At 44.3% G+C, this 27,245-nt stretch overlaps 1 protein-coding gene across 11 annotated transcripts in view; it reads left to right on the top strand.

Annotated features, from left to right (window-relative positions):
- Positions 1-27,245, top strand: part of grip1 (glutamate receptor interacting protein 1) — a 90,425-nt gene that overhangs the window by 27,545 nt on the left and 35,635 nt on the right. For 4 of the 11 annotated variants that reach the window (XM_015962577.3, XM_070542603.1, XM_015962561.3 and 1 more), the window contains exon 1: positions 21,012-21,274. The exons of 2 other annotated variants lie outside the window; for them this stretch is intronic. In XM_015962577.3, coding sequence (XP_015818063.3) covers positions 21,220-21,274 — 55 coding nt within the window. In that variant the 5' untranslated portion in view covers positions 21,012-21,219. Of the gene's footprint in view, positions 1-2,929; positions 3,378-21,011; positions 21,275-27,245 lie in introns of those variants that run through there. 5 more of the 11 variants (XM_070542510.1, XM_070542478.1, XM_015962554.3 and 2 more) reach the window with 3 other exon arrangements.

Below are 27,245 nucleotides of genomic sequence, written 5' to 3'. Positions count from 1 at the left end.
ACAGGGCACAGGGTCGGGTTAGGACAGGGCACAGGGTCGGGCTAGGACAGGGCACAGGGTCGGGTTAGGACAGGGCACAGGGTCGGGACAGAGCAGGGCACAGGGTCGGGTTAGGACAGGACACAGGGTCGGGTTAGGACAGGGCACAGGGTCGGGTTAGGACAGGGCACAGGGTCGGGCTAGGACAGGGCACAGGGTCGGGTTAGGACAGGGCACAGGGTCGGGACAGAGCAGGGCACAGGGTCGGGTTAGGACAGGACACAGGGTCGGGTTAGGACAGGGCACAGGGTCGGGTTAGGACAGGGCACAGGGTCGGGTTAGGACAGGGCACAGGGTCGGGCTAGGACAGGGCACAGGGTCGGGTTAGGACAGGGCACAGGGTCGGGACTGAGCAGGGCACAGGGTCGGGTTAGGACAGGGCACAGGGTCGGGTTAGGGCAGGACACAGGGTCAGGTTAGGACAGGGTCGGGTTAGGACAGGGCGCAGGGTCGGGCTAGGACAGGGCACAGGGTCAGGTTAGGACAGGGTCGGGTTAGGACAGGGCACAGGGTCGGGACAGAGCAGGGCACAGGGTCGGGTTAGGGCAGGGCACAGGGTCGGGTTAGGGCAGGACACAGGGTCAGGTTAGGACAGGGTCAGGTTAGGACAGGACACAGGGTCGGGTTAGGGCAGGACACAGGGTCGGGTTAGGGCAGGGCACAGGGTCGGGGCAGGGCACAGGGTCGGGTCAGGGCAGGGCACCGGGTTGGGTTAAAGCTGGGGGCAGGGACTGAACAGGAACAGATCATCTGCTTCTGTGTGCTGTAGGGTTGTCACGGTGTGAAAATGTAACCTCACGGTTATTGTGACCAAAATTACTACGGTTTTTGGTATTATCGTAGTATTTTTTTTAAACGTGTTACATTTTCAGACAACTAAATAAACCCTGTATATCAGGAAAATATTGTCCTCAGTTTGTGTCTAAATTTAGCCTAAAATTAGTTATTTTGTAATTATGTAGTTTATTTGTTTACATTTTACCCATTTGTCTTCTAGAAAGTTTTACCTTTTTTATTTTTTGTAATATTTGAATTGCTTTTATTTTCGATTTATTCATCATATTTAACTTTTCTCATGTACCAAGTTCAGCGCCTTGGGCTTCCCGACAGGGCGCTTTATAAATAAAGCTTTGATAGATTTTTTTCCTTTTAGTCTTTAAAATACCAATGTTTGCCCATAACTTCTTGTTTTTTGTCTGTTTGATGTCATCATTTTAAAAATATTAGACCAGATGATACTCGGTACTCAAGTAGACTTCTAATCAGATACTTTTTTACCCTTACTTGAGTAATAAACCCTATATCAGGAAAATATGGTCCTCGGTTTGTGTCCTTCCAGTGAGCTCTGCAGATGTGGGAAAATGTCATCAGGCAGTAATCATTGTTAAATTCATAATTATTCTCGGAGAGAGACCAACTCTTATCTGCCCCTGGGAGCCCCGTAATGCATAGCGTCATTTCAACATGGCGGTGTCCGGGACACGGTTTATATGCAGGTAGCGGCGCTGCGGCTGCTTTATATAGCGACTCGTTGCTTTCTCCCTCAACCCAAATCCTCGGATCACGCATTTTAGCTAAAACGCTAACGTTAGCTTGCCTTGCGTTGACTGTAGAGTTGTGGGTGATGGTCGCGCAGATGTGTCATGAGATTTGAAGCGTTGCTGCCTTTCACAGACACTTTTTCTGCACGTGCTGCAAACAGGATAGCCGTCTTCTATCAACTGTCCCTCGGCATTCTTCAAATATCCCAAAAACGCCCGTACTTCCCACTTTGTCTTCTTTGAGGGATAATAAATGTCCATATAGCATATAGCAAAAATCAAGATGTACTGGAGAGAGAGCATATAAAGGAGGAACATTAGATGCCCCAGCACTGAACCTTGTGGGACACCATGGGCGAGAGACGATTGCTGTAAAGACTCTTCCACTTGTCAGTGACTTGGTGCAATCTGCTGGGTTCCTTATATCGGAAACCTTTTACTGGTTATGTTAGACTGTGTGTCCATAGATGACACCAATGACTAATCAGTGTGGAAGTTAATAAAGGGACGGCCCACTTTCCCTCTAGCTGTTGGCAGATGGATGGATGAGTGTCACAGTGAGTGGCAGTGACGGAGATGAAGGGAATCAATTTGTTGGATGCTGTTTTAGTTGTTTGATGTACGGTGGCTCTGAAGGGACAAGCCGCTGAAGTGGGAAAAATGACCTGCACCTACAGTGTATCATTCACTCATTCACACACTGCTGGTGATGAGCTATGATGTAGCCACAGCAGCCCTGGGGCGCACTACCAGAGGCGAGGCTGCCGAGCACAGGCGCCACCGGTCCCTCCGACCACCACCAGCAGGCAAGGGGGTTTAAGTGTCTTGCCCAAGGACACAACAGCAGAATACTCTGGTCGGAGCTGGGATCAAACCTGCAACTTTCTGATTGCTGGACACCCCACTCTACCTCCTGAGCTGCTGCTCCCCAAAGAAGGCAGGAAGTGCAAACCAGTTCTGACAACTTGGGACTAAAATGTCAGAATCAGGATTTATGGATGTTGATATCCAGCAAAGTGAGAGGGAGGCGGTACCAGGTTGTGGGTCCTACCTGTACAGGTGCAGCAGCTGAACACACTGGAAACCAGCAGAAAAACACCTCCCGTAGAAACTCGTACCCTCAGCGTACAATGACAGACCACTCTGAGGAATTCAGATTTCCCCCTCCCCCTCAGCGAGGAGGAGGAGGGAAAACATGGATGGGAGGAAGGAGGGAAGGACGGAAGGAGGAGGACAAAATAACAAAGGAAGGAAGGAGCTAATGAAGGAGAGGAGGCACACAAAAGAATGATGAGATGGAGTGGTGTGTGTGTGTGTGTGTGTGTGTGTGTGTGTGTGTGTGTGTGTGTGTGTGTGAGGAGAGCCCTGTGATTGGCTGAGCCCCGTTAGATGCACCAACAGCCGAAAAAGACGGGACCAGAGGAGGAGAGAAGGCTGCAGATAGATGAGAGAATACAAAGAGCGAGTGTGTGAGAGTGTGTGTGCACTCGCTGATGTGTGTGTGTGTGACATCCAGAGGTGTGTGTGTGTGCAGCAGAGGAGGAGGAAACCTGATCTCTCTCTCTCTCTCTGTCTGTGGAACTGCTCCTATCGTTATCAGCAGCGCCGTTAGCTTAGCCCGACCCGGTTCTGGCCCAGTTTGGTCTTTTAGTGTGGAGTGGATGGAGCGGTTCTTTGCCCTGCTGCGCCTCCTGAGCAGAAGGAGGCGAGGGAGGAGGTACCGGGCAGACGATGATTACCAGGAAGGCTACGGGGACGTTTACTACTACACCAGCAAGTACAACACACACCTACTGAGTGAGTTGGTGTGTGTGTGTGTGTGTGTGTGTGTGTGTGTGTGTGTGTGTGTGTGTGTGTGTGTGTTTGTGTGTGTGTGTGTGTGTGTGTGTGTGTGTGAGGGGGTATTTAAGTTTAAAAGCATAAGATAATGTGTGTGTGTTTGAGTCTCTATTATGGATGAAGATCTTAGCTCAGTTACACACACACACACACACACACACACACACACAGGTATCCAAGTGATGGGGGCCAGGTGGTTTGTGGGTAATGACAAGGGAAGAAGTGTTTACTGCAATGAAGAATGTGAACAATGTGGGGGATAAACACACACACGCGCGCTCGCACATGCACACACGCGCTCGCACACACACACGACTCATCCCAGGTGTGGCTCTGCTGCTTTAAGTCGCTCCTGGTTGATAAAAAGTTTCTGATGGATGCAAACAGGAAGTCAGGTGTTGATCATCACTTCTGTTACTAAAATAAAATAGAAGGACGGTTCTGGTCCATCGTATACGAGCGGTCTGACTTATCTTCAGCAACAACCGGGTCTCAGCTGTTGCTTCTGCTCATTTCTCTTCTTGCTTGACTTAATTTAACAAGTTTCTCGTAAACAAACCAGCCCTTCGTGGTTGTGCTGAAGCTCTCCGTCCTTTTTCCTCCCGTCTGAGCGGGAACTGTCTTCAACAGGTCGTGGTGCATTCAGGGTCAAGAGCATCAGTGCATGGACATAATTTTCACTTTAGAAGTGGGGGGGGACACGGGGGGGGGGGGGGGTATCTTTACAGTATGTTCTGATGGGAAACCGGCTACAACACAAACGGTTATTTTCCGCTTGGTCCTAGAGCTCAACCAGTGTCAGTTTAATATAGCGTAATATTGTTTTTGGATGGTAAAAAGTGCAGGGGGGGTCAAAGCTAGACTTTGGAAAAAGTGGAGGGGGCATGTCCCCCCCCCCCCCCCCCCCCAATCACGTCCATGCATCAGTGTCAAGTCAGCAGTTTATTTACCATCTGAAACCGTTTTCAGAAACAACATTAATGACTTCATCGACTCGTTAAAGCGGCGTTGAGACGATCCATCAGCTGAGAGGTAACGCGTCCCGCTACCTGAACGCTGCCGTTACCCTGAGTGACGGGTGGCAGCAGCCCAACACGCTGGCAGCTTTTGGATCTTTGATCAAATGGCTCATAAATTCTGACCCGACCCAACACAACCGTGTCACTTCAAGGGTTGTGGGTCTGAGACTCAGAGATGCACATGTTTGACCTGAATATAAAACTAGCAGAAAGTAGTGGTTTGATCATGAAGCTGGACCGGGTTCTGCTCCCAGATGGAACTGTTCTGGATGTTCTGCTGCTCTGTGGGTCATTCATGGGGGTTTACTTTGGTCAGAAGCTGCCTAGCTTGGGTACATCCTTCAGAATCAGGTCCACATGCTCTGGTTCTGGTTCATCTCCAGATGATCGGCTGGACCTGGGTGATGCTGGTGAGATCTGGCTGCTGTAGTCGTCCCGACATTAAAGAGCTTGTGGGCCGTGAGCGGCCGATGAAAGATGCTGTTTGGTGTTTCAGACGCTTTCCAGTGAGTGTCGGAGAAAATCCAGCAACCATCCTCAGATTTAATCTGAATATGGGAAAAAAAAACCTGTAGCTTTGGGTGAAATGTGACTAATTCAGCCGCAGAACTTTTACCCTCCTGTCAGAGTGTAGTCGGTGTGTGTGTGTGTGTGTGTGTGTGTGTGTGTGTGTGTGTGTGTGTGTGTGTGTGTGTGTGTGTGTCTGAAAGCAGGTTATAATGGCTGACTGACCTGGAGATGCTGCTCAGACCTGATTTACTGTGTTTTTAGTCCCATATTTTCATTCTGATTTACCGGATGTTAATCTGGTTTAATGACCTCCATAATGACCTCGTAGTCTTAATCAGAAGGTTCTTGTTTCTGGCAGACATGAAAATCCCCCACCGTTCTGCAAAATTTGCCGTTTTGAATCCATAATGGGTACTAGGGATGAGCGAGTACACCACTATCTGTATCTGTACTCGGAGTGGGCGTGGCCTAACCCGGAAGTGGGTTTAGTTTAACCGGAAGTGGGTGTGGTTTACATCAATGCGTTACTTTAAGTCTGATCAGAAGTTGCTATGTGTATTGTTTATTTGAAAACTATTTACAGAGCAGCCTCAGAGTTGAGATTAAATGTTTTGGTAGGAGCAACACCTGTGAAATTGTATTTGCAGGAAAGAAGTGTGTCACGTTAATTGAAGTATTTTGTGTTTAGAGTTTTTGACGTCTTGTCCATGTGTAGTTCAGGTACGCTCATAGCTGCTAGCCAAAACTCTGGAGTTAAAAGTTTTCTGGCTTTACTAAAATACCTGTCTGTACTTATTTGATTGATGGTAGTTTTACTTTCTATTAGACTCCAAATGTAATCATTTGGCACGTTTCTAATTCATAATTTGTAAGAATGTAATCAGTGATATTAGCATTAGCTTTCCTATGGGATTTTCCACATATATTAGCATTGCGCTAACCACTCGCTGCCAAATTGCAGCTTTTGCGATTAGAAAATCTCCTTTTGTCACATCGCAATTTAATTACACATGCAGTTAATCGTTCAGCCCTAATATACATGCAGCTCTCTGCTAAAAGTGTACTTTCAAAGAGGTAATGATGGATTTCTTTGTAAAAGTTGTCCATCTTTCCAACAGAAACATTTGCCTGGACCAACGTAACGTGATTACAACATAACGTAAGGTTCATGTTCAGCCAATCAACTACTTAGACGTCACTGGCAGTCGACGGACCCCGAGCCGATCTTGCACCCGAGCAGATCTTGTACCGACACCGGCTACAGAGTTTTGTGTGTAGGGAAGGGCGGGCGCTCTATTTGACTGGCCAATCACAGAGCGTGAAGACAGTCAGTTACCCAATGAGGATTTTCCTTCAGCAAATTTACAGATATTTACGAGTTTTACTCGTTTCATGCTCGTACTCGTCAAAAATGCTTTATCCGCTCATCCTAATGGGTACCCTACATGATTCGTGCAGATCCGATGAGAATATATTTGGGTGGGGACAAAAGTTGCACGTGACTTCCAGTCCCACGTTTGTTTACATTGAGACGATGTGGTTCCTTCATGCAAATCCTCTTTTTGTGGCCTTTTAGAGACTAAAAACTTGCATGAAGACTAGCTGCCACAGCTCAAAGGGACACCGTTGCACTCCTGCCTACTGAAGCAGAGAGGTGGGAACCATCTTAAAGTCTGGCCAAAGCTAACGTACACTAGCATCTTAGCTACTTTCTGAGCTCAGTGGCACCCAACAGCGAGGCAATCAACCATCTTAAAAGCAGACGTAGAGCCGAGTCAGAGCCTTAAATCCATCATCACCAAGTTTTGGGTTTTAGTTTCTACTAGGGCTGCAACAAACGATCATTTGGGTCATCGATGGTCGGAAGGGGTCTCGACTCGATTAATCGGGTTAAACGGGAAAATTTAAATCAAATCAAATCAAACTTTATTTATTAAACAGTTTTCATACAAAAATGTAACTCAAAGTGCTTTGCAGATTAAAAAGACCCCACCACAAATGTCATTAACTAAATTACTTGAGTACAAACTGCCAGGGAAACATTTTTTACTCCTTCCTTTATTTTATTTAAGAACAAAATACGATTAGAAAACAATTCAATAACATGCAAAAGAACATGCTTTCACCTAAATATATCCATAAGTAAGCCACCATAATGTTCAGTAGTAGCTACTGGAAATGCTAACATTTAATTTCAGCCACTAAAAATGTAATGGTGACATATCTATTATGCACGGGTTAGCGATAATCTGTTTTCAATATTGTTTGAAGATAAACACATTTGTGAATTAAATGCTACAGTGGCTTGCCATACTCCTGCGGCGGTGTATGAAGCAGACTCGAACCAGCAACCTGACGTCTGCGGTTCTGCTGCAGTCAGCTAAGAATGAACAGCATGATGGGAACTTTTCTTCCGCTTGTAGAGTTTAGAGTTTCACAACCGTCGTTTTTTTCTGAACCCGCTTCATCGTGAGCCGGCTAGCATTAGCTAATCTGCCCGTAGTTCCAGTTTTCGTTTTCGTTCTTTGGACCGTTTCTGCCTGGTTCTCTTCTTCTAAGCACCTGTCCCGATCAGAACCAATCAACAAGCTGAACCATTTGAGGAAAATTCCGGTCATTGCTGCTTCTCAGAGGAACGTTCATTGATCCTGTGAATTAGTGACAGACAGCAATGTCAGTGGGAGGGTTAATGTGGAAACCATTAAGAAACCTAGATAACACCCGTCAGGTGTCTCTCTGACATCAGATCTCGTGGATCGGACCTCTTCATGTGAGTACGGCATCAAGAGGTTCATAAATGTGTTCTTAGGTATTCTGCTGTCCTCCCTAAAGCTAGACTAAAACCTAGCTCAGGCTAGCTGTAGCTCTCAGGTTAATGCCGCTGGCCACGCCCCCATCAGCCATGTCACCTGTCCACCGTCGTCCCTGAGCAGACCGGCTCGTCCTGCTGCGTCGGAGCGCTGTGATCCCATTCCATTCTGTAACAGTGTGATGCATGCATTTGCACACAGAGGAAGTACTCAGCCGTCATGTGTGACGTGAGAGCTGTTCACACAGATGAACGTGTTAATGCTTTAATCCAAGCAGAGCGCTGTTCGACATGATGGAGACCAGAGAACAGGAAGGGCCGGCAGCTCAAATATGTTAAAGGCAAAAACATCTTTGTTTTTGTCCTCCTGGCTGCCATCAACAGGCCCGTCATGAAGAGAGCGCCTACGTGTTTTTGTTTCCTCACCAGTCAACATGCGGGAATGTGCTAGACTCCGCCGGCTCGCAGGCCCACTTCCTCCACGCCTCCGTCAGCTGTCGCTCTGGAGACGGCGGGCCTTCTCCTCCACTACCTTCAGAGCCGAGCAACGCTGGAGCAAGAGGCAGAAAGTAGAGCAGAGATCCACTCGTTTAATTAATCTGAAGGCCTCTCAGGAGTCGCTGTGCTTTCCCTCATTATTCGGATTTGATGTTTAATTATTCCTTTTAAATGAAAGAACAACTTCTTCCCTTTTCCTCCTGATTTTGTTCAGTTAGCGGTTTATTAGCTGCACCTCACCATGAAATAATCCTTACATTTACATTTATGACGTTTGGAGCTACAACACTTCCATGTTTTACGCTCGCTGAAACTTTGACTCTAAATATTTGGAGTAAATCAGAAAAACTCCATTAAATGACTGAACTGTAGGATTTTATGTAGTTTATCACTGAGTTAGTGATACCGTGGCTTTCTGCTAGTCAGTAAAAACAAACTTGGACTTGTTTGATAAAACATCCTGCACAGGAAATCCAAATACAACAGTACACACGTTAGCCAGAAGGTGGCGCTAGCATGGATTATACCAGGGGTGTCGAACTCAAATTCACACTGGGCCAAACTCGATATGTTTTAAAAAGTGATGCAATGTGCACATTTCCTTTATCTGCAGCTATGAACCTTTTCATCTGGAAACAAACTTATTTTTGCAGTGACACTTAATCTGGAATAACCGAATTACACATGAGCAAGTCCGTTTTAAATAAAGCACATGGGTGGTGTTCGTTACTTGTTAGAGTTAAAATGTGTAAACTTTCTGTTTTGTTTTTTTTATCTTTTAAGTATTTCTGTTTTATATTTTCTTGTTTATTCTTATTTTTTACTCTCCTTTGTTGCTCCTGTAATGAATGTTGTCGCTGCTGGGACACCAAGCTTTCCCCACTGAGGCACAATAAAGGGATTTTCTATTTATTTCCGTTCTATTCTTCTATCTTTACTCTTTCCTGTTTTAAAGTAGGTGAAATCTTTTTTCACAGGCCAGCAACAAAAATAAATAATAATAATTCTCTTAAATGAAAATGTAATCTCACCTATTACCTTTCATGCTTTGGAGCAGAATAAGTGCATCAAATCTAAATAATGCAAGCTCAGTTTGCACCAGTCTGATTTCCTGTGATGCTCGCCTGTTCCAGCCAGAAACTCCTGCATGTCTGGGGTTGGCTCTGAGCCGAGGAAGGAGTTCATCAGTGAGACTCCTGGGTTGTCTACTTCATCTTCATCACAGACAACAGTTGCTCACATAAGTTAGTGCTGCTGAACATGGAGAGCATCTGAGCAGCTGGACCATGCAGTTGTGTCCGTGAGGAAAGATAAACACTGCAGCAGCCATAGAGTCACACTGACTTCAGTGTCGGTAAATCATCTCGGTCTGGAAGGTTGGTGCGCTTTCTGTCAGCAGCAAACATTACTGAGCGGTTCAAATCCATTTCTGGGCTTCAAAGTCGGCAAATAGCTGATTAAACTCTGGGCTGAGTAAGAGGAGCGTTTTCAGTTTGTCGAACGCAGAGTACGGTTCTGCTGCAGACGCTGATGCTAGTAGCATGGACGCTACGGTACCGCTGCAGACGCTGATGCTAGTAGCATGGACGCTAATGAGTGTAAACATACCGGTTTTTCTCCTTCAAGCATCAACATGTTCCATCTTTGTTGAAACACCTTCCTTCTGCATCGACTTTTCTCATCCTGGACATTTTGGGATGATGTGTGGTTATTTACACTTGTTGCATTAAGTAAACACGAATTTGGATACATTGCAACCTAGTGGCTAAATACTGCCACTGCACTGGGAACATGATCGCCATGCATTATGGGAAATGTAGTATATAGTCATTGTATGCTTTGAAGCGGCATAGACCTATTTTAAGACACCGCCGGCCTTGTGTCTGACACATGTGGTCTGTACCAACAGATAAAAATACTCCAGCTATCAGGTCTAGGGTGACGCCGGGGACACACCGGCTGCGGAAGCGCCGCGAAAATGGGACCGCCTTCATTCGGCGCCCTTGTTAAGCTATTCTATAGACCACATGGGCCGCCGAAGCGCCGCGAATCGCCTCGCGCAGTGCAGCGATCATTTCGGCGTCGGCTCTATTTTTTCGCGAGCCGCGGGTGAATCGCGTCAATTCTGGCAGGAAGTCAAACCTAGACGTAAGAGGCAGGCTGGTAAATTTAACAAAATAAAGCATTTCAAAATAAAATTCCACAATAGTCAAATGTGTTCGCAATCAGACACTGCAGAAAAACCACACGAACACACACACATACACACACATCGAACTTGTGTGCGTGTGTGACCACGTGAAGGGGGGTGTGGTTTTGGGTGTCTTTTTTCCGGAGCAAACAGGACAGAGAGGCAGAAAGTCTGAGGCAAGCAGTTAAGATGGATGACTTTGAATTAATTATGGAAGTTGAGAAACACAAGGAGCTGTACGACCCCCGATAAACACGGTTATCGTACCCATTTCTGAGGAAACTGCTAGGATACAGCTGCAGAATTGGAGCGGGTTCCAAGAGATTCAACTGGCAGAAACAACTGGTTCATACCATAGGTTCACACACACACACACACACACACACACACACACACACACACACACACACACACACACACACACACACACACACACACACACACACACACGTACAAACACTCAAACGTAGAGGAAAAGGCAGAGAGGAAATGGAGGACACCAAGTGTTAGAAAGAAAAACTACAGCTGAGCCGAGGCGCGCCTCTACTAGGGCGCGTCTGATCTGAACTGAGGAGCGGCGAGCAGCGGCCGAATTTCGTGAGCGATTCGCTTCTCTGCGCTTCCGCGGCCGGTGTGTCCCCGGCGTGAGAGTCTTAATGATATGAAACCAAAAAAAAACTTTTTAAACCCATCCACACACACACACACACACACACACATACACTCGCACACGCACACGCACTCGCACTCAGACACACACGTGCACACACACACACACTCGTAGAACTTGTCTGTTGGACTGTGACTTCGCACTAATTAAAGGGTTCCACATCCCGTCTCTTCGTCATCCTCGCCGTGTCATTAGCGCTCCAAGTGTCTGTGCACACGGAGTCATGGTGACTCAAACACTTTGTGGTGGGTGATGACACACACACACACACACACACACACACACACACACACACACACACACACACACACACACACACACACACCTGCATGCACACTTCTCTCCCACACACATAAACCTTCCCTGTCAGTGTGGCTCCTCCTGACATTTTAAAACAACTAAATTATTAGGTTTGTTTGTGCATGTGTGTGTGTGTGTGTGCGTGCGTGCGTGCACATGTGTGTGCGTGCGTGCGTGCACATGTGTGTGTGCGTCTTGCTCACATGTCAACACCCACCATGTGTGTGTGAGAGAGAGAGAGGGCTCTTCTTTCATCTCTAAAAATCACTTTGTACATTGTGGGGTCGCTCTCACCCCTCAATTATTCATCGGCTTGTTTCCATGGTAACCGCTGCAGCTGTGTGTGTGTGTGTGTTGATTTGACAGATGCATGTCACTTCATGACAGTGTATTATTACATCTGCGGTGCGTTCAGGTGCCCCTGTAAATGTGGGAACCAGCAGTAGAGGCGACCAGGTTGTTTGCTATCAGAACCCTGCCCCTGTAGGACAGCTGAGGGAGAAGCCATTTCCATTTAAACAACCTCGCCTCCACCTTCTCCCAGTTCTGTTTCTGAAACCTCTCACTACCCAAGTACAGGCCTAGTGTTCTAATACCTCCCGTTCCCCACCTCTCACTCACACACACACACACAGAGAGAGAGAGAGAGAGAGAGAGAGAGAGAGAGAGAGAGAGAGAGAGAGAGAGAGAGAGAGAGAGAGAGAGAGAGAGAGAGAGAGAGAGAGAGAGAGAGAGAGAGAGAGAGAGAGAGAGAGAGAGAGAGAGAGAGAGAGAGAGAGAGAGAGAGAGAGAGAGAGAGAGAGAGAGAGAGAGAGAGAGAGAGAGAGAGAGAGATTGCCTTTAGTACATAGACGGACAATAATCCAGTGTAATCTGCAGCTGAAACACTGACCTACATGTCAGACCACTTTACCACCTGTAGGACCCACCCCCATCAGTCAGCAGCCAATCATGTCCAACACAGACAACCAGCTGATCTGTGATCACAAACAGCTGCGGCCTCACAGATAAAAACAGAAACATCAGGGGTCTCATTTTTCAAACATGGCGTAGAATCCTTACTAAAACCGTACTCAGCAAAAAAAAAGTACTTACTCCAAGTAGGTGTGTGATCTATCAAACATGGAGGATGCACAGCTGCACGCAACCTCCGCTTCATAAATCAGAGACTAACAAGAATGTTTCTCAGCTGCTTTTTAGTCACATCCCGCCCTCACCACGCCCACTTACTGCCATAAATGGTCAATGCAAATTGCCTTGTGGACCTCATGCATATACACAAGCCGGCTGTTGCAGCGCTCCGCCAATGACATGGCGACCGTAGATCAAGGCAGATCATGGAGGCGCTATTTCACAGAAGCAGAAGTTGAGGTACCTGTGGGTGAGGTGGAGAAATGAAAGGAAGTGCTTTTGCAAAACTAATAAGAGAAAATCCACGGAGTGGCACAGCGTTGCTGAAGCCGTCAATGTTGTGAGTTCTTCAGAGAGATCTGTGGTGGATATATAAAAAAATGATCCAATCAGGATTCAATCCCCAGACTCCCGGGTGAAAGTCACGCACGCTAACCAGTCAGCCAACCCGAGATCTACCTTGTCCAAGTAGGCAGGGCGCATGATCAATCGGGTCACAATGACAGGACACACACTGTCACAGGCGCATGACATTCTGTCTCAATCTGTCCCCCTGCTGATATTCTGCGCTTCAGGCTGTGTGTGTGTGTGTGTGTGTGCATATGGGGGTCTTGTTCTGTGTGAAAACGAAGCGGTACAAGTGATGATGCTGCAGGATTTCATAATGTTATCTTCTCAGCAGCAGCGCTGCAGGTGCTCTCCATGTCCAACACGTGTGTAAGCCAGGTCCTTAGTCAGCTTAAAGTTGTGCACATTTTCCACTAAGTTTTCTTTCATAGATCCCAAAGTTTGCGTGGAAAGTTGCTCACGCAGTTTTCCGACCCCGTTTTGTGCGTAAGCAAGCTTGATGAATGAGGCCCCTGTTCTTCAAGAGTTTGCAGCTCTTACATCTCTAAACCGGGTCAATCAGTTACCATGGAAACACTCAGGTCAAAGTTCAGAGTATGAAACATGAAATAGATTTTGATTCAAAACTGATCTTGGTTTAGGATTCAGAAACTGAGTCAGATCCTTTTTACTTTAGGCTGTTTTGCTTCAATTGTTTTTTAAATCTGTTTTATTTTATTTGTTTTTCACAGAAGGTAGACGCACCTTAAAGGAAGGCAAGTCTGTGTTTCAGCAGGTTTTAAAACTTAAAGCCGTCCTCACACACACTGGTGAAATTCATCTGTGCATGTGACCCATCCCCGTGCAGGGCGGTGAGCTGCAGCTGTGGCTGCACTCAGGAACTATTTGGTGGTTTAACCTCCAATCCAGCCCCACTGTAAATGTCTTTGGTATGCCCCGACCGGGACTTGAACCCTGACCTCCCAGTCCCAGGGCAGACACTCTACCACTAGGCCACTGAGCATTACTGGATCAGCCATATCTCATTTGACATAATGTCCATATTTTAAAAATACGAAGACATTGCCCAGTCCAAACCAGTCTCCTTATATTTCCTATTAATGATTTCTATTCCTGTTAATCCAGGTCATTTCTAAATGTTTCTAGTCCTGTGGTAATAGTCCATGTTTTTACAAAAAGACTGAACTTACATTTAATGGAGTGTAATGGTAAAACCCTGGTTTAGATTGTGCCTTGGTTTTAATTCCATGGCTCTGTTTACTTCCTGTCCGGTGAGGGGCCACCATGGTAACAAATCTCTGTAAACGGGTACAGCTTCCTGCAGTTTGGACTGGGCAATGTCCTCATACTTTCTAAATATTGATATATGTAAGTCGCTTTGGGCAAAAGCGTCTGCTAAATACATAAACATATATATAAGTTTATTGTCAGACTTAAAGTCCATTTTAAAAGAAAATAACAGATAAAAGAAACAATACAAGAAAAAAAATATTTTATTTGATTTAATAAAATTTGAAATGAGATACAGATGACCCAGTAATGCTCACATCGATTAAAATAAACAACCAGTGAGTTTCTAGAGTTAGCAGGCGTTGCTACCACTAGCGTGTCATCACCACGCATGTTCCTGCATGTCCGCTGGAACAGGTGCTGACAAGATTAGGTAGAAATCTCTGGGTTCACGTTCTGCCTTAAACGTTTTTGAGGGGATGTATACAGCTTGAAGCAAGATTAACTTGTAAGTACTTTACAGGAAGTATTTGTCATGGTTGCTAGATGACAGGATATATACTAAGGGAAGACCAGCAGCCATTCATGTCCGGTTTTACCGATCAACAAAGGTACTGACGCTGGGACGATCCGGTCTTTGGAAGAGCGCAGTGTCTGAATTTGGATACATTAGATTGTGCTGCGTAACATCCATCCATCATTATTCATTCATTCATCATTATTCTTTCATTTATCCACCAATCCATCAATAACCATCCATCCATCATTATTCATCCATCCATCCATCATTATTCATCCATCCATCCATCATTATTCAATCATTTATCCACCAATCCATCATTAACCATCCATCATCATTATTCATTCATTCATCCACCAATCCATCATTAACTATCCATTCATCATTATTCATTCATTTATCCACCAATCCATCATTAACCATCCGTCATCATTATTCATTCATTTATCCACCAATCCATCATTAACCATCCATTCATCATTATTCATTCATTCATCCACCAATCCATCATTAACTATCCATTCATCATTATTCATTCATTTATCCACCAATCCATCATTAACCATCCATCCATCATTATTCATTCATTTATCCACCAATCCATCATTAACCATCCACCCATCATTATTCATTCATTTATCCACCAATCCATCATTAACCATCCATCATCATTATTCATTCATTCATCCACCAATCCATCATTAACCATCCATTCATCATTATTCATTCATTTATCCACCAATCCATCATTAACCATCCATTCATCATTATTCTTTCATTTATCCACCAATCCATCATTAACTATCCATTCATCATTATTCATTCATTTATCCACCAATCCATCATTAACCATCCATCCATCATTATTCATTCATTTATCCACCAATCCATCATTAACCATCCATTCATCATTATTCATTCATTTATCCACCAATCCATCATTAACCATCCATCCATCATTATTCATTCATTCATCCACCAATCCATCATTAACCATCCATCATCATTATTCATTAATTCATCCACCAATCCATCATTAACCATCCATTCATCATTATTCATTCATTTATCCACCAATTCATCATTAACATCCATCATCATTAATCATTCATTCATCCACCAATCCATCATTAATCATCCATTCATCATTATTCATTCATTCATCCACCAATCCATCATTAACCATCCATTCATCATTATTCATTAATTCATCCACCAATCCATCATTAACTATCCATTCATCATTATTCATTCATTTATCCACCAATCCATCATTAACCATCCCTCATCATTATTCATTCATTTATCCACCAATCCATCATTAACCATCCATCCATCATTATTCATTCATTTATCCACCAATCCATCATTAACCATCCATCCATCATTATTCATTCATTCATCCACCAATCCATCATTAACCATCCATTCATCATTATTCATTCATTTATCCACCAATTCATCATTAACCATCCATCATCATTAATCATTCATTCATCCACCAATCCATCATTAATCATCCATTCATCATTATTCATTCATTCATCCACCAATCCATCATTAATCATCCATTCATCATTATTCATTCATTCATCCACCAATCCATCATTAACCATCCATTCATCATTATTCATTCATTTATGCACCAATCTATCATTAACCATCCATTCATCATTATTAATTCATTTATCCACCAATCCATCATTAACCATCCATTCATCATTATTCATTCATTCATCCACCAATCCATCATTAACCATCCATCCATCATTATTCATTCATTCATCCACCAATCCATCATTAACCATCCATTCATCATTATTCATTCATTTATCCACCAATCCATCATTAACCATCCATCATCATTAATCATTCATTCATCCACCAATCCATCATTAATCATCCATTCATCATTATTCATTCATTCATCCACCAATCCATCATTAATCATCCATTCATCATTATTCATTCATTCATCCACCAATCCATCATTAATCATCCATTCATCATTATTCATTCATTCATCCACCAATCCATCATTAACCATCCATTCATCATTATTCATTCATTTATGCACCAATCTATCATTAACCATCCATCATCATTATTCATTCATTCATTCAAAAATCCATCATTAACCATCCATTCATCATTATTCATTCATTTATCCACCAATTCATCATTAACCATCCATCATCATTAATCATTCATTCATCCACCAATCCATCATTAATCATCCATTCATCATTATTCATTCATTCATCCACCAATCCATCATTAATCATCCATTCATCATTATTCATTCATTCATCCACCAATCCATCATTAACCATCCATTCATCATTATTCATTCATTCATCCACCAATCCATCATTAACCATCCATCATTATTCATTCATTTATCCACCAATCCATCATTAACCATCCCTCATTATTCATTCATTTATCCACCAATCCATCATTAACCATCCATCCATCATTATTCATTCATTTATCCACCAATCCATCATTAACCATCCATCCATCATTATTCATTCATTCATCCACCAATCCATCATTAATCATCCATTCATCATTATTCATTCATTCATCCACCAATCCATCATTAACCATCCATTCATCATTATTCATTCATTCATCCACCAATCCATCATTAACCATCCATCATTATTCATTCATTTATCCACCAATCCATCATTAACCATCCCTCATTATTCATTCATTTATCCACCAATCCATCATTAACCATCCATCCATCATTATTCATTCATTCATCCACCAACCCATCATTAACCATCCATCCATCATTATTCATTCATTCATCCACCAATCCATCATTAACCATCCATTCATCATTATTCATTCTTTTATCCACCAATCCATCATTAACCATCCATCATCATTAATCATTCATTCATCCACCAATCCATCATTAATCATCCATTCATCATTATTCATTCATTCATCCACCAATCCATCATTAATCATCCATTCATCATTATTCATTCATTCATCCACCAATCCATCATTAACCATCCATTCATCATTATTCATTCATTTATGCACCAATCTATCATTAACCATCCATCATCATTATTCATTCATTCATTCAAAAATCCATCATTAACCATCCATTCATCATTATTAATTCATTTATCCACCAATCCATCATTAACCATCCATTCATCATTATTCATTCATTCATCCACCAATCCATCATTAACCATCCATTCATCATTATTCATTCATTTATCCACCAATCCATGATTATGCATTCATTTATCCACCAATCCATCATTAACCATCCATCCATCATTATTCATTCATACATCCACCAATCCATCATTAACCATCCATCATCATTGTTCATTCATCCACCAATCCATTATTAACCATCCATCCATCCATCATTATTCATTCATTTATCCACCAATCCATTATTAACCATCCATCCATCATTATTCATTCATTTATCCACCAATCCATTATTAACATCCATCCATCATTATTCATTCATTTATCCACCAATACATTATTAACCATCCATCCATCATTATTCATTCATTCATCCATCCATCATCCATCATTATTCATTCATCCACCAATCCATCATTAACCATCCATCCATCATTATTCATTCATTTATCCACCAATCCATTATTAACCATCCATCATTCATTCATCCACCAATCCATTATTAACTATCTATCCATCATAATTCATTCATCCATCTATCCATCCATCATTATTCATTCATCCACCAATCCATCATTAACCATCTATCCATCATTATTAATTCATTCATCCACCAATCCATTACATTGATCATTGTTCATTCATTCATCCATTCATTCATCACAAACCATCCATTATAGGAGGTAGGAGGGGAAGGGATCACTTAACAACAGTCATACAAGCTCTTCACTGGCTCCCGATCACTTACAGGATTCAATTTAAAATGCTACTGATCTGTTTTAAGGCACAACACAATTTGGCCCCTCCTTATCTGTTGGAACTTTTAAACACTCATGTCCCCAAACGAAACCTCCAATCATCCTCTCTACATCTATTATCTGTTCCCAAGTCTAGGCTGAAGCCCAGAGGCGACAGAGCCTTTTCTGTGGCCGCTCCAGAGCTCTGGAACAGCCTTCCCCTACAGATTAGGTCTGCTAACAGCCTTTCTGCGTTTAAGTCTCTTTTAAAACCTCACGTTTTTACCCTTTTAACTGATTTTATAGTTAAGTAATTTTAGGGTCTACTGGAAGGCTCTCAAGTGTTTTATCATTTTATTTTTACTGCTTGTCTGTGTACAGCACTTTGTGCAGTCTCTGATTGTTGGAAATGTGCTTTATAAATAAACTTGACATTGACATTATTCATTTATTCATTCATCACTAACTATCCATTATTCATCCATCCATCCATCCATTCATTCTTAACCATCCATCGTTATTCATTCATCCATCCATCCATTCATTATTAACCATCCATCATTATTCATTCATCCATCCATTTATCATTTTCCATCCATCCATCCATCCATCATTATTCATTCATTCATCCACCAATACATCATTAACCATAGATCCATCATGTGGCTTTCAAGCAGATCACAGAATACCTCTCACAAAACTGTCTGCTTGACCCTTACCAATCTGGGTTCATAAAGGGCCACTCCACTGAAACTGCTCTGTTAGCAGTGACGGAGTCTTTAAAAGAAGCTAGAGCGACTGCCAAATCCTCAGTGCTTATCCTGCTCGACTTACCGCCTGCATTTGACACTGTCAACCATGGCTTCCTTTTGTCCACACTCTCTAGCATGGGCATCACAGAGAAAGCACACGCCTGGTTTGAATCGTACCTCACAGGACGATCATTCAGTGTATCTTGGCTTGGACAACCCTCTACCGTGCACCATCTTGCCACAGGAGTCCCCCAGGACTCTGTACTAGGACCTCTTCTCTTTGCCATATACACCACCTCACTGGGTGAGATCATTCGATCACATGGCTTCTCCTACCACTGCTATGCAGACGACGCCCAGCTCTATCTGTCATTTCCACCGGACGACCACACTGTCTCTGCACGAATATCAAACTGTCTCTCTGACATATCAAAATGGATGAAATCCCACCATCTCCAACTCAACCTCTCTAAAACTGAACTACTTGTCATCCCAGCAAAACCATCCATACAGCACAATATCTCAATCCAAAATGACTTCCTGTCTCTGGCTCCTTCAAAGGCAGTTCGAAATCTGGGTGTTGTGATTGATGAACACTTGACCTTTAAAGATCATGTTGCCTCTGTTGCTCGTTCATGCCGCTTTGCGCTGTACAACATACGAAAGATCAGACCATACCTAACACAACATGCCACCCAGCTCCTGGTGCAATCTACTGTCATCTCCCGCCTCGATTACTGCAATGCCCTTCTAACTGGTCTTCCAGGCTGTACTGTGAGACCTCTTCAAATGGTCCAGAACGCAGTGGCGCGTCTGGTCTTCAATCAGCCAAAAAGAGCACACGTCACCCCTCTGTTCATTGAGCTCCACTGGCTACCGCTAGCTGCACGCATCAAATTCAAATTGCTAACACTAGCATACAAAGTCTGAGATGGTATGGCTCCCATCTACCTGAATCCTCTTGCAAAGGCTTACGTCTCGGCCCGGCCGCTCCGGTCATCACAGGATCATCGGCTAGCAGTGCCTACACCACACTCAGGACAATCCAGACTCTTCTCATGCATTGTTCCACAAATGTGGAATGACCTTCCAAGCACTACCAGAACAGCGGCTTCCTTTTCAATTTTCAAGAAACTCCTGAAGACCCTGCTCTTCAGAGAGCATCTTCTAAACTAGCACCTTGCCTGCACCCGTCCCCCTCTCTACTGTCCACTCCTTGTTCCCTACTCTCCATGATTCATCATGCTGCCTCACTGCCACCTGCGACTGACTGGAAATTCGTTGTTGTTGTTGTAATTGTTGTTGTTAGCCTCAAGGGCAACATGCCGATTATCACATGTAAGTCGCTTTGGACAAAAGCGTCTGCTAAATACATAAACATTAACATCATTATTCATCCATCCATCCATCAATCCACCCATTCATCATTAACCATACATCCATCATTATTCATCCATTAATCATTGTTCGTCCAGCCATCTGTCAATATTCATCCATCCATCCATACATTCATCATTATACACCCATCAATCATTATTCATCCAGCTGTATGAAACCTCTTTTGAAACCAGTAGAGGGATACAGCAGACTCATCCCCGCCCCCCCCTCTCCCCCGGTCTCATCCTCATCCTCTCGTCTGCGCAGACTCTACCCCCTCCCCTCCTCCCTCCTCCCTCTATGGCTGATTTTTATGGAGGAGCTTCACATCTGCGGCGCTCTCCCTCTTGAGCCTCGACGATCGTATCTGTTGGAGGAGCTCCTTCATCACTCAGCAGCTCACTCGCTGAGGAGGAGGAAGGCGAGAAGGAAGAGGAGTAGTTTATTTTTTTTCTTCTGTTCGCTGCACCTGCATGGCGCTGGGGGGGGGGCGATGCTTGGCTCGGCTTCACCATGATCGCTGTGTCGTTTAAGTGTCGCTGCCAGATTCTACGCAGGGTGAACAAAGGTAGAGAGACAGAGGTGCTGGGACACGGAGAGAGAGAGAGAGAGAGAGAGAGTGTGTGTGTGTGTGTGTGTGTGTGTGTGTGTGTGTGTGTGTGTGTGTGTGTGCAGCATACATGCAGCATGTTAGTTGAGAGTCGTTGGCTGCAAACCTCTGACATTGGAGAGGGGGTGAGGTGGTTGTTTGTGATTAAATCTAGCTCGGTGTGTGTGTGCGTGCGTGCGTGTGTGTGTAAGAGAGAGTGCATTTGTGTCCTAAATGATCTGATGGATTCATTCAGTCGATGGCTGCAGGTTGGTGTAGCTGGAGTCCTTCATTTCCATGAATCTAATATTTATGTGTGTTAAGAGGAAGCAGGAGAGGAGGAGGAGGCCAGATGCTGTGTGTGTTTGTTTATGATCTGCTGGTATCTGTGATCCTGTCTGGTTGAAGTCTGAAGCTTCAGGTGTCTCTGTGTGGTTTCTACTTTCAGCGTGGCCGCTGAAACTGGAGCCAATAAGCAACAGCGTCATAAAGACGGAACAGGAAGTTAGTCGACATTGGTTCAACTGAACAGTTGATTCCTTTCATCTGTCACCAGATCTCGACTGTTCCCCTCGGACTCAACAGGGGGGTCCATTGGCAAACTTTGTTTCATCTGATCTTTTTGAGAATGAACTCAACGACCTGTTGGCTCATCCATTTTGTTGTCATGACGGGACGAGTCACTAGGCTGGCGTTGGCTCCATTGATGGTTCTCGGTCTTGGGGCGGGTTCTACCGTTGTCTTTCAAACGATCGCCACATGCTAGTGGACAATGTGGCTTACTCACCGCAATGGATGTCAGTAAAGTAGGCGGTTCGATGTTGAAGAAGGTGAAGAAACAAACTTTTACTGAGTAAAGGACTCAAATGCATCTCTCTGCTCCTGATTCTAATAAAGCCCAAGTCCTAATAGTCAAAAATGAATGTAAAAGCCACTTCTAACGAGCTGTCGCCATCTTGTTTCACTCTCAATTCAATTCAGTTCAAAGCTTCATTTATAAAGCGCCTTCTGCGACCCTGTCAGGGAGCCCAAGGTGCTGTACACAGTACATAAGAAATGTACATCACAGTGAATAAATGGATAATAAAAGCAATTAAAACAGTGCAAAGAGGGTAAAGCATTGAAAAAGCAATTGGACAAAACAAGGGATCAAGTGACCAACAAAAACAGGATAACGACCTCAAACACGTTCAGGGAACGCCAAGCAGAAGAAGTGGGTTTTCAGGTGACTCTTAAAAACCGCCAGTGATGGGGACAGCCTAACTGAGGTTGGCAACCGCAACTCGTGATTGTGGACCAATCACAGCGCTCTATAGGTTTGAAACCCCTCCAGGGATTTGTGATTGGCTAGCCAGAATGCTGTTAGGGGCTGCAGAGGTTCCAGTGGAGCGTTCCTAGACCAAACTTTGCAAAACAATAATTGGGTCTAGTTCACTAGGCTAGCGAGTCACTGAGTTTAACCCCCCACCCCTGCACCACGGCTGGAAACATTTCTAGGGGAAACACTGAGCTATTTAAAACACATCTGGAAGCTTAGTGCTAAACACCGTTAGCTTTGAGCTGATTTTTTAGATCATCTGCAGAAAGATGTGTTAGATGATCTGATGCAGTAATGTCTAAGTCACTAGGTTTTTTTTGTTTGCTTGAATCAGGCATGTACAGATCTGGATAATGGCTCTTTTGCCCTCCAGTGTTGCGTGCATGCGTGCTATTACCCGGATGTAAACAATAACATTCTTAAATATTAACTATAATTATATATATATATATATTGGGGCAGCAGTAGCTCAACAGGTTGAGCGGGTTGTCCAGTAATCGGAAGGTTGCAGGTTCGATCCCGGCTCCGGACAGAGAATTCTGCTGTTGTTTCCTTGGGCAAGACACTTAACCCACCTTGCCTGCTGGTGGTGGTCGGAGGGACCGGTGGCGCCTGTGCTCGGCAGCCTCGCCTCTGTCATTGCGCCCCAGGGCAGCTGTGGCTACATCGTAGCTCATCACCACCAGTGTGTGAATGAGTGTGTGAATGGATGAATGATACACTGTAGTGTAAAGCGCTTTGGAGTCCTTACTCTGAGAGGCGCTACACAAGTGCAGGTCATTTATCATTATAAACTATGGTTGCAACTAACGATAATTTTAATAGTGGACTAGTCACGACTATTGAAACGATTAGTCGACTGATCAGATAATTATTACATTTGTCTTAAGTTTAGCATGAGATTGCTTTAATTGTGTGAAAAATGATAATAAAGACAACAAAGATGGGTACTTCAATGGAAAATGCATATTTTATTGAACTTTGCTGCTGATAGGCCGATTCATACTTTTGTCAAGCATCAGTCGGGCATAACATTAAATCTTTTTTATTAAAAGCAAAAATAAGTTTTAAAAATGTCCATCCAACACAAAACGTGTTGGCTTTGGTGTTATTTAAATCTCACCGAGGAGAGTCAGACTCCGTTTCATTCAACTGTCCGACGTGCTTTCTCGTTAAGTATTCGTGCATCACCGAGGTGCCGCCGTCATACGCGAGGACTGCTTTACAAATAATGCAGGTCATCTTTTTATTCACCGAATCCCGGCTAGAAAGCTCCCAATGTTTAGATGTTTTGGTACGCGTAGCTGCGGTGATGGACGCCGCCATTTCTGTTAGCTGGCGCTCAGCAGAGAAGCTATTGCGCACGTGCGACTCTTGGCAGAGATTGGAATGAAGTGAGAGGCCTCACTCGGTCGGTAAAAACACGTCTGGCGACAACGTCGACAATGAAATTCATTGTCGACTCTTTCTATTGTCGATATTTGTTGACAAAGTCGATGAATTGTTGCAGCCCTACTATAAACACTCCAAATAAGAATAAAAACATCCATCTGTTTTCTGTCAGTGTGTAGCTTTAGGAATGATGTCAAAGTGAGGAGTTTGAAGTCCCTTATTGTGATGTCACAACAAGGAGGACTAGCATAGAAACCCCTCCCCCCCACCTATCCAGGCTGGAGGAGCAGCAGCTCTACTCCAAGCCCCTCCTCACCCTATAGTAGCCAATTAGGGGAGGGGTGGGTGTGGCCTACAGCAGAGCTGTTCATGAGGTATCGGTACCAGTACCATTAAAACCAGAACCTGTACATCTTCATAAATGATTGGAACGTTACAAATGATACAGCTGGATCCGTCAGTTGAATCATCAAGTCAGGACGCCTCCCTGGTGAGGTTTTCCCGGCGCATCCAACCGGGAGGAGACCTAAAGGAAGATCATGGACACACTGGTGGAACTGTCTCTTGGCTGGCCAGGGAACACCTTGGGATTCTCCCAGAGGAGCTAGCCCAAGTAGCTGGGGAGAGGGAAGTCTGGGCGCCCCTCCCTGCTTAGGCTGCTGCCCCCGTGACCCGACTCGGGATAAGCGGGAGAGGATGGATGGATCTGTCCGTAAGTTTGTTGGATTTGTAATCCGATGTATCTTTAAAAATTAGGATCATTGATCCAAAACCAACTTTATGATGAAAAAAATCATAAATCATTCAGAAAAACAGATTTGTTATTCTGTTTGAACCGCAGCGCGTCCAGTCCGATGGAATGACCTGTGTTCATCACGGGTCGGTTCTGATCCACTTAGCTCATCATGGCTTGCTTTACCGATCACGGGTCGGTTCTGATCCACTTAGCTCATCATGGCTTGTTTTACCGATCACGGGTCGGTTCTGATCCACTTAGCTCATCATGGCTTGCTTTACCGATCACGGGTCGGTTCTGATCCACTTAGCTCATCATGGCTTGCTTTACCGATCACGGGTCGGTTCTGATCCACTTAGCTCATCATGGCTTGTTTTACCGATCACGGGTCGGTTCTGATCCACTTAGCTCATCATGGCTTGTTTTACCGATCACGGGTCGGTTCTGATTCTAAAGTTTTAGTAGAATTACGGTTGTGTAACCTGATTGTGTAACAGCATTTCAGATTAGCTCGAAAACACCAAATAAAAACATTCTGAAGGATTTTATTAGAAGTGGAACTAAAATGTTTTGTTTTATTTTGACTTTTTTTTTTTTTTTTTTTTGGTTCTGATCCGATTCGTCTTTCGTATTCATCAAATTCTAGAGGAAACAACAGGAAATGAATCAGTTTCTGAAAACAAGACTGAGCTGTAGGGCAGAAACCAGCTGATTCTAACTGAACATCCAGATTTTAGACATTTCAGTAACAATAAACATCAAATCTGAAGGATTAGGATTAGGATTAGATCCTGATTCTACTTCCTGAAATCTGTCATCTTTGTCTTTGTTTTGTTGCTTTTGCTGATTCAGCCTGATGATTGGGTCTGGTCCTGATCAACCACAAGATTACGACCACCTCATGGACTCTGTCCTACAGCACCAGCGATGAAACAACCTCCTGCTAAAATGAGCCGAGTTTGATCTATTGGAATCAGAAGACGTGCACGCTCATCCTACCACGAGTTAAACTTCAGCTTTCCCAGAACAACAGAGGTCTGTCTGATGTCAAATTAAATGGAGGCGCCTGTTCTCCGCTGCTCAGCTGATTTAGTTTACCCTTTTACTGGATTATTGGAGCGGTTTACTGGATTTATCAGACCCGTCACCCTTCAGAGAGCTGCTTCTGCTCCAGAGTCCTCCCACCTTCTCCTTTAATCACCGCCAACTCCTTTAGTGTGCCGGACCCAGCGCCCCTCTCCGAGCTGCACGACTCCGAGGATCAAGCCGAGGAATCGCTTTAATCATTTCACTATTTGAAGTCTTGTAGCTCGTTTAAAGTGGCCCGGTTGGGTTTCGCATCCAGCCAAACATCTCGACTTGGTTCTCTCAGAGGAAAGGTTTTGTGTTTTGTACGTCTGACCAGGTCTGGAGCGGTCACGCCCACGCTCAGAGCTGATGGTCTGGACTGTCAGATGAAGCCGCTACGCTTATCGTGGTGAAAATGCTGTGAACTGTTAATCCTAAAGTAACCTGACCATAAACCAGCTGAAGCTTCATCCAGCCTCTGCTGACCTGGTCCAGATCCATTCAGCTCTCTGAACGTTCCACCACAGCGGTTCTGGTTCAGGTCTGGACTCTGGCTGCTGTGTTCGGATCATGGTTCTGTTTCAACAGTTGGTGCTGCAGTGTGTTGTTACTCATCGCCTCCATTGGTGTTACTTCAATCAGAGAAAACAGAAAGCTGCTGGGTGACCTTTGACCTTCAGCCTGTAGAGTCTTAGCTGGGGTGTTTCTGTTTTCCCCTAACTTGACCTTTGACCTGAACCTGCCAGGACCACTCCTCAGCTGTCTTGTGAATAATTGTTCGTCCTGATAAAGGACTCTAAATGACCTTTGACCCTTGTTAGATTGATGGGCTGTTGCTGATGTCTTCCTTTGGTGAACACACACCTGTATGCTCCGGAGCAGCTTCCCTAGACATTCAGTTTATCAATAATCTGGTCAGCAGCTCCTGGACGCTACTCTCTATCCTAATTCCTTTGGAGGTAGAGGAGCTGAAACCCCCCCCTGCCAACGGTCAACGTCGCGTGTACGTGCAGATCGTGTCTATGCCGAGTCCGTCTGTCCAGATCACGTCTGCAGGACATCCAGTCTAGGTCTTTGCACAGGTCAGATTTGGAGTTTATGGCTCCAGAACGGTTTTGGTTAAACCTATTAAAGTCTTCCTGTTGAACTTCCCACTGAATCAGATTCAGCCCAGTCGGAGTTTCCATCTAAACCTCGGAGCATGTTGTTCCGCCCTCATGCATAAACGTCCATGTGTGGTGTGCAGCTTTCTGCGTGTTTGCTCAGAGATGATACGTTAGAGTCAAACAAAAAGGCTGCTGTCCTGCATCTGGAGAAGGAGGCTTTCATCTTCCCGTGTGTGTGTGTGCGCGCGCGCGTGCACGTGTGTGTGCATGTGTGTGCGCGTGTGTGTGCATATGTGTGTGCGCGTGTGTGTGTGTGCGTGTGTGTGTGTG

Source organism: Nothobranchius furzeri, chromosome 1 (genome assembly GCF_043380555.1).
Source record: "Nothobranchius furzeri strain GRZ-AD chromosome 1, NfurGRZ-RIMD1, whole genome shotgun sequence".
NCBI lineage: Eukaryota > Metazoa > Chordata > Actinopteri > Cyprinodontiformes > Nothobranchiidae > Nothobranchius > Nothobranchius furzeri.
This window is presented reverse-complemented; position numbering and strand designations above follow the sequence as displayed.